General features: G+C 38.8%; 1 protein-coding gene across 1 annotated transcript; it reads right to left on the reverse strand.

Annotated features, from left to right (window-relative positions):
- Nucleotides 1–7,977: 7,977 nt before the first annotated feature.
- On the reverse strand, nt 7,978–8,416 carry LOC137247033 (histone H3). Its single transcript, XM_067778099.1, has one exon. It carries the CDS (start codon nt 8,386–8,388, stop codon nt 7,978–7,980), a length of 411 nt encoding a protein of 136 aa, XP_067634200.1. The 5' UTR covers nt 8,389–8,416.
- Between the last annotated feature and the right edge of the window lie 748 nt (nt 8,417–9,164).

Below are 9,164 nucleotides of genomic sequence, written 5' to 3' on the forward strand. Positions count from 1 at the left end.
GGGTACCTCTCGTTTTTTAATAAGCGTGTCTATGACCACTACACCCAGTACGGGGATTTTATGGTTTGAAAACGATGTTAATTGCTTTGTTGGCGATGGACTGATGTGAACGTCTATTTTCTTTATTATTTCGTAGTTTAAAACGTTGCACTGGCTACCTGTGTCAAGCTTAAACTTTACCATTACCTTTTTGGCCAGCGTAGCTTTTTCATACCAATCTTCGACGTCCACACTGTCTAAATCCGCACCTACCGTAGACACTACAAAACTGTAATCGGTGCTTTCTCGGTCTTGGACCAGTTCGTTGACCGTTTTGCTTTTGCAAGATTTGGTAAGGTGGCCTTTTCTTTTGCATTTTTGGCAAACCTTTTTAAAGACCGGACAGTTACGGCGACCGTGCGTGGTATCACACCTATTGCAGTGAAAGGGTTCATCTTTTTTGTTAGTTTCTTTGATGTCTCTTTTATTTTGCTTTTTGTTCCACGTAACGGCGTCAACTGTGGCCGCTTGCTTCATTGTTGTTACCTGCATCTTAACTTGCTCTGCGGAGTGACATATATCTATTGCTTTTTCCAGGGTTAATTTGCTTTCCGCTAGTAGTTTTTCTCTTGTTGTGTCATTTGTTATACCCACTACTATTCTGTCGCGAAGTAAAGTGTCTTCTAACGTCCCGTAGCCACAATTTTTAATTTTGCTTCTTAGATCTGTAACGAATTCATCAAATGTTTGGCACTCCTTTTGTACGATGGTGTTGAATACATATCTTTCGTACGTTTCGTTGATTTGGGGTGTAAAATATTCCGTAAATCGCCTTTTGATTGTGCTGACGCTTTTTTTTTTATCACTTTCTGTTAAATTAAAAGTATTGTAAATTACTGCTGCGTCATTTCCTACCGACGACATGAATACTGCGACTTGCACTTCTGGTTTCTTAGTATCCAGTTCTGTCGCGATCGCGTACCACTCGAATTGTTGAAGCCACAATTTCCACTCGTTTGCCACATTTTGGTAATTGTTGATGACAAAACTTTTTGGTGGTCTAATATTGTGGTCCGGTTTTTCGCTATTAGTTGCTGATTCTGGCATTTTTTCGCTTTAATTCGGGTTTCGGCACCATGTAATGTACCTTAACTTTGGTACAAATTACTTTTGTTAAATAAAATAGAACGATTGAGAAGGCACGTGTTTTATTATAGTTAGTGTCTAGAACAACCTTCAATAATATGTATATTCAAAGTGTGTACAATAAAAGTGGTGTGCAGTAATATGTATATATAGGAATGTGTATTGTGAATCGATTGTATGTGTGTTCCTGAACCGATGATAGGTTCCTTCCTGACAATGTGGAAATGAAATAGTTTATGCTTTCCCCTCATCATGGATAGGGAAACATGATTTCAAAGAAATGCTGGTTTCATCGGTTTTGCAAATTTGGATGTTTTACTAACAAAATATAAAATCCTTTCTTTATATTGTTGCGCTGTTAAACCCAGATCTATATTTTTGCTTTTATTACAATTTTGTCTAGACTTATATTTAGCATTAAAAAAACTTTGGAAAACGGAGGCTTTATAAATTGAGCCTGCCTTTATCCTTATTATCAAAAAGTTTCATAAATTTTGTTTTATTTTTATAAAAGCGGTATTTATGTATAAATTGCCACGTGAAATGCGAAAATTATGTGCCTATTGCTATTTTCATGCTCAAGAAAAATGCAAAATCTTTCTTGAATGTTTGTTTTTAATCTGCGTACAGCGCTTAATAATACCAAAATATAAGCTTTCGATTTCAAAGTATTTTCGAAAGAATGTATGTATTCTGTTTTTAAATATTTTCAGGGCCGGGGAGGGGGGGGGGGGGGGGGGCAGCCAGAGCAATTGCCTTGGGGCCCGGCAAGGCAAAGCAGTATTGACAGTACTCTGACTAGGACTTCATAGATACATACATATTTTGTTGCTACAAAAAATTGTTTTAAAATTGAAAACCACTTAACTAAAATCATAAGCATCCGATCAAATACTATGCGGCATAGTCATAGTCGAAATAAAATGTATTTTAAGTTAGATAAACATTTTTGAGACAATTTTATAAGCGCTATGTGTCAAAAATGCTTAAACTAACTTAAAATCACATTTTATTTCGACTTCCCAACGACTTAAGTAGTCGCCATTTCCTTCAAATCATACTCCATACTACTCTAAAAAAAACAGAGAAAAAGTAAAGGGTGATTGGCTCGTTTGGAGTGCAACAAAAGAAGCGCTTTTTTTGTTTTCCATGCCGGCTTTTCAGCAAAATTTCCGAAAATACCCGATCAGCTTTGACAAAGTCTTCAGGTTATTCTAAAGAAAAAGGTTGGAAGAGGTTACACGACAAAATTCCTGAACATGAAAATAGTCAAAATCATAAAACTTGCTATATAGAGTGGTGTCAATATGAAATGAGAATTCGAAATGCAAGTTCAGTGGATTTTCTCTTAGCGGAAACCCTTAAAAATGCAGCAGCTCGCTGGAGAGAGATACTTCGTAGAATTCTTGATGTTGTTTTATTTCTTGGAGAAAAAGGATTGGCATTTAGAGGGGATAATTCATTGATCGGAAATCCAAAAAATTGAAAATTTCTTGGTATTTTGGAAATGATCAGGAATTATGACTCCCTATTTTATGAACATTTGGAGAAGGTGAGGGAATCTCAAAGGAAAAAGAATCGTCTCCAAGCATGTTTGTCTGATGGAATACAAAATGAGTTCATAGAAATCTGTACAAGTCAAGTAATTAGAAAGATAGAAGGCGAGAGAAAGTCCGTCAAATATTACACAGTAATAGTGGATGCAACCCCTGATTCGGCGCATATTGAGCAGACTGTTTTTATATTGCGTTATGTTTTATTAGACAGGGACTCCCGAAAATGGAAAATCCAAGAACGCTTCTTAGAGTTTGTCGATTGTAACGCAAAAACAGGAGAAGCTATCGCTGAGCTGATTCGCAGCACTCTAAAAAAGCACAATATTCCACTGGATGACTGCCGTGGGGATGAGTATGATAATGGCAGTAATATGAGCGGTCATTACAAAGAAGCGCAGAGTCATATCGTGAGAGATAACTCCCTGGCAATACTTGCACCTTGTGCTTGTCATAATTTAAATTTATGTGGAGTACAAGCTGCTGAATGTTGTGCAGAAGTCATCACATTTTTCGGTATTATGCAGAAAATTTATAATATATTTAGTGCAAGCCCTCAGAGATGGGAAGTTCTCAAGGAAAAAACTAATTGCTCCTTGCACAGCATGTCACAAACATGATGGTCTGCTCGTGTGGATAGTGTGAAACTTTTCGCAACTCACGTTCCCCAAATATTGAAAGCTATTGATGAAATCAAGCCTTCCAATATGAGTTCAGAAACAATAACGGATTTGAAAGGTATTGAAGCATATATGTGGAAATTTGAGTGTATCCACTTAGCCTCCATTTGGTTCAAAGTGTTGATGGTAATCAGCCATCGAAATCTGGTACTGCAAGCTAGACATGCCAAACTGGACGTGAAAACAGAAAATATACGTAGCCTGATTGATGAGCTGAAGAAGTTCAGGGATCAATGGTCGATCATACTTCAAGAATGTAAGGTTCTGGCAGGGAGTATAGGAGTTGTGAATAGCTTCGCAGAGAAAAAAGGAAGATAAGAAAACTCCAGTTCGATGAATTACCTGGCGAATCACCTGTGCGTGATTCCGGAACTCAATTCAAACAGCAAGTTTTAACCTTCTTTTGGACTGCTTGATTGGTAACATGACAAGACGTTTCGAAGCCGTAAATTACATTGCGATTAAATTTAGTTTTTTGTGGAAGTATCAGGATCTGACGGAAGAAGAACTCAGAGAAAAGGCAGCGTCATTCTGTACGATTTATGGTATCGATATTTATAAAGATCTAATAGATGAAATCATTCATTTTAAAGCCATCCACTTAGCAAATTTGGGATGTGATTCCTGCCACAATTTCAGCTTCTGAACGTCTCGCAAAGAATATATTTTCAATGTCATTTAGTGTAATTCATTGAGAAAAATTGTCGCGCCAGTTATATCGTGTCCGTAACCTTACGCGTTTGAAAAAGATATTTCAGATTTCGAAAATATACGGGCATTGGGTCTTTATTTCACTTTCTGTCTCTCATTTAGAGAAGGTAAAGTCTCCCCTTAGCTTCCTTAAGTTTTGCATACTTTCACAAGCATTAAAATATTATTTCTATGCCTTGTCCCGTCCGAACATCATCATATATGTTCATATATATGTACTTACATTTTTCAGGTACCCACAATTGTTGCTTCAAATATTTGTAATATCCACTCAGTGCACTGCTCATGTTCTATTTTATGCAGATCGAAATTGGTGCGAATGCGCGCCCGTTACCAAGGACTTGCCCATATGTATTTGCAAAGTTGAATTGCGGTATTAAGTTGAAATGTGAACAAACAAAGGGAACACTTAATTAGTTTTATCTGTTTTCAAACTGGTAATATTCCGTCGTACATTGCTACAAAACCAAAGCTCGGAGCAGTGTACTAAATTTTGAGCAACAACACTTACAATTTAAGTTATGTTAGCTGGTTTCCTAGGCTTTAGTAGCGGGACCACCTTGGCCATTTTCCATTTTTCGGGAATGACAAAGACATGTGCTAAATATTTAAACCCCTCTTTTCCTAGGCTTTTAAGAATCGGCATGGCTATGCCGTCGGATGCCAATGTTACCATCGGCTGCCAGTTGACGCAGTTTACGAGTTCTGCGCTCACGATTGATATATCCGGCGAACTGTGACAGCTTCCTACCATACGCGTGGGGCGTCTCCGTTTATTGTGCAGAACGTCGTTTCTTCTATTTGATCCGCCAACATCTCACCCCTACTGTCCGCCCGCATGTTTTAATGCCATAGATTATGATGTGCATTGAAATCGCCTAAGATAATGCGATTGTTGGCAGTGAGTAAGGCGCTGATATTAGGGTGGTATCCACTGGGGCAACAGGTGGTAGGAGGGATGTAGATGTTGATTATTTCTAGGTTTGCATCGCCTGACCGGACAGATAAGCCTTGGCGTTCTAAGACACTGTCCCTGCGGCCGATGTCAGGATCAAATGTATGATATTGCAAAGAGTGATGTATGATAAACGCGAGGCCGCTTCCATTTCCGCTCTCGCGATCTTTTCTGTGGACATTATACCCAAAACAGGAATACCCAGAAACCTGGACATCCCAACAGACATCTGATTGCTAAGCCAACACTGCCTGGGGGCTTAAAGAGTCATCCCCGTAAGCATTATGAGGAAACACGGCACCTAAGAACTCAGCCTTACGAAGCAAAAAAACGCAAGCAGATCCTCAGTGAACTCCAAAAACAGGCGTCAGACCTTTTTACCGGGAATTGCCGGGAATTGTGAATCCAGTACTCAAAGAACAGTACCCAAAACTTGCGGAAGAGGAACGCATACTCCCCAGGGAAACGCGAGTCACTCTAGTTCCACTTCGTTCTGAATACTGTAACAGGCTAAACTCTTACCTATTCAGAATCAACCCCGACATACAAAATGTATGCCCCGCTTGCAATTTGTCCCCACATGACACCAACCATCTCTTGAATTGTAATGTGGAACCAACGCCTCTAACACCCCTTTCATTATGCTCCACCCCCGTTGAAATAGAAAATTTCCTTGGACAACCGTTAGAGGATATTGATGACAATTTTGTGATCGGTCGCAGCTATTAGGTGGGGCGAACCACTGCTACAACAACAACAGCACCGCGCTAAATGCCATTAGCACCCAGATAAATTGCGGTTTAAATCAAAACCCAGGAGAGTACTCGGACAGTACTCGGAGCGTTAGACCTGTCAAAAGCTTTTGATACGGTCAACCATGGCACGTTACTGCAAGACCTGGAAGGGTCTACCCTTCCACCAAATCTTAAAAGGTGGACCGAAAGTTATCTGTCCCTTCGGCAGGAATCGGTGCTACTCAGGAACGCAACATACAAAAAAATAAGAATTAAATAAGGGATATCACGGGGTATTGTCCTATCCCCACTTTCTACCTTCGCCACCAGAAGGAGTCGCTATCGTTTCCTACGCCGATGACTGCACAATAATGGCCACAGGCCCAGGCTCATCCCTAAACCTGACATTATCACCGACTTATCGGCATCCTTATTTACAATATGGACGTATCAAATGTCGACCATTTTGAACATCCACGTCAAGGGCACTACGCTTCCGACTGTCTTAAACCCCAAAATCTTGGGTGTGACGTCCGATCAGGATCTATATTTTGGTGGGCATGCAGCCGCAATTGTACCGAAAATCCAGAGCCGCAATAAAATCCTCAAATCTCTTGCTGGTAGTACTTGGGGTAAAGATAAAATGGCCAGCCTATTGCATGCTACGCGTCCCCGATATGGTCGCCAAGCCTAAAGACGACTCACTGGTAGAATCTACAAGCCTGCCAAAATACTGCCCTCAGAACCACCACGGGTTGTCTTCTTATGTCCCCAGAACACCATCTATATAATGAGGCGAGAATACTCCCCATACGGGAGAAAAATGAAATGTTAAACAAACAGTTCCTGTTGAATACCCAGAAACCTGGGCATCCCAACAGACATCTGATTTATGAGCCTATACCGCCCAGGGGCTTAAGGAGTAATCTCCGTATGCATTATGAGGAAATACGGCACCTGGAAACACTGCCGTATGAAGCTAAAATATACAAGAAGGTCCTCAGCGAACTCCACAAACAGGCGTCCGACCAGGAATTTCCCGGTGAATCCTCTACTCAAAGAACAATTCCCAAAACTAGCTGAGGAGGAACGCACTCTCCCTAGGGAAACGCGTGTCACTCTAGCTCAACTTCGATCTGGATACTGTAACAGGTTAAACTCTTACTTATCCAGAATCAACCCCGACATACAAAACATATGTCCTGCTTGTAATGTGTCCCTCATGACACCAACCATCTCTTTAATTGTATAGTGGAACCAACGCCTCTAACACCCCTCTCATGATGGTCCACCCATGTTGAAACAGCAAGTTTCCTTGGACTCCCGTTAGAGGACATTGATGACAATGTTATCTGTCGCACCCATTGGATGGAGCGAAGCACTGCTACAACAACAGCAACAACAACGGCCACACCCATTTTTATATAAAAGATTTTTGAAAGGTTCGTGGACGAATAAAATAAGCTATATCTTTGCAAAAATCAACTTTCCATTCGAAATTATAACAAGAAAAAGGACAAAGTTTTAATTTTAGAAAATGGACGTGGGGCCGCCCCTTTTATGATCAAACAATTTTCTAGGTTTCGAGAGCCATAACTCGAAGAAAAACTAAAGGATCGTAAAAATATATACAAAGAGATTAATTATATTGTCATATATATGTATTTATCTATTTTAAAACAATTTTTTGAAAGAAAAATGTAAAAGAGCATAAGTAAACATTTGGAAAAAATTTTTTTTTAACGAAATCTACGTTAACAACTACTTCAATTAATAAAATAGTGTTTGAAAATGTTCATAAAAAAGTTGACTTATATCATTTTCCAGAAAAAAAAACTGAGCAACATTAAAAAAGTACAGTATGCACGCATACTACATATTGTATGTATATATGTACGTATGTTTGCATGAGCATCTCGACAAAGGCGCAAAAAGTTGTGGCTTCATACGTACCAAAGGTACAAATACACAACCGTGCATACATACATACATACATATGTGTTTAGCAAATAAATGTGTATATACTCGTGAGTAGGTATACACACCATATTAAGGGTAAAACTACAGCTGCTACTATCAAAGATAGCAAGAATACGAATTTTCATTTTATTATTATAAAAATTGATAGTTGCTTCAGTTATTTTTGATCTTTGTTGTTTAAAAAATTTGTGGTCCTGAAAAGGACCGTTTATAATGTTTATTTTTATTAAAATATGGAATTAAGCACGTTCACCACGTATACGTCTAGCCAATTGAATATCTTTTGGCATAATTGTGACACGTTTTGCATGAATGGCACACAAATTTGTATCCTCGAACAAACCAACTAAATATGCTTCACTTGCTTCTTGTAATGCCATCACAGCTGAACTCTGGAAACGTAAATCAGTTTTAAAATCTTGAGCAATTTCACGTACCAAACGTTGGAATGGCAATTTACGAATCAACAGTTCGGTACTCTTCTGATAACGACGAATTTCACGCAAAGCGACTGTACCGGGACGATAACGATGCGGTTTCTTCACTCCACCAGTTGCCGGCGCACTTTTGCGAGCAGCTTTAGTGGCCAACTGTTTACGTGGCGCTTTACCACCAGTCGATTTACGGGCTGTTTGCTTTGTACGAGCCATTTCTCACTTTTATTTTTCACAATTTAAAATAAACACTGATCACTGAACACTTCACTTAATAAACCTAGTGCTGACATGTGTGAAAATACATATAATAAAATACATAAAAACGTTTCATATGTTCATTTTTTTAGGGTTGCAATATTGTGCGAGTTAAAATGAGATAGAAATATTTATGGCACATAATGGTAGCTCACTCAATGTTGTGGATTTTTGTATAAATAGCAGCTACTTTCGGTAAACCAGCTATTAGTTGTGAAGTGAAGTGATCAAGTGAAGTGTTCTTGTGAAAGCTAAAAAAAGTGCTAAATAGAAAAAATGACTGGTCGTGGCAAAGGTGGAAAAGGATTAGGTAAAGGTGGCGCCAAACGTCATCGCAAAGTTTTACGTGATAACATCCAAGGTATCACAAAGCCAGCTATTCGACGTTTAGCACGTCGTGGTGGCGTAAAACGTATATCTGGTTTAATATATGAAGAAACTCGTGGTGTTCTAAAAGTATTTTTAGAAAATGTTATCCGTGATGCAGTCACATATACTGAACATGCTAAAAGGAAAACAGTTACGGCTATGGATGTTGTATATGCATTGAAGAGGCAAGGTCGTACATTGTATGGTTTCGGCGGTTAAATTCATTTTTACGGACATATTAAAACAAAATAAATACCCATTCAAACAAACGGTCCTTTTCAGGACCACAATATTTTTTAACAAAGATTTCAAAATTTCTCTAATACAATACATAAAAGAAAGATATATTATTAAGATGTACATGC

The sequence above is a fragment of the Eurosta solidaginis genome, chromosome 3 (genome assembly GCF_040869045.1).
Source record: "Eurosta solidaginis isolate ZX-2024a chromosome 3, ASM4086904v1, whole genome shotgun sequence".
In the NCBI taxonomy this organism is placed as follows: domain Eukaryota; kingdom Metazoa; phylum Arthropoda; class Insecta; order Diptera; family Tephritidae; genus Eurosta; species Eurosta solidaginis.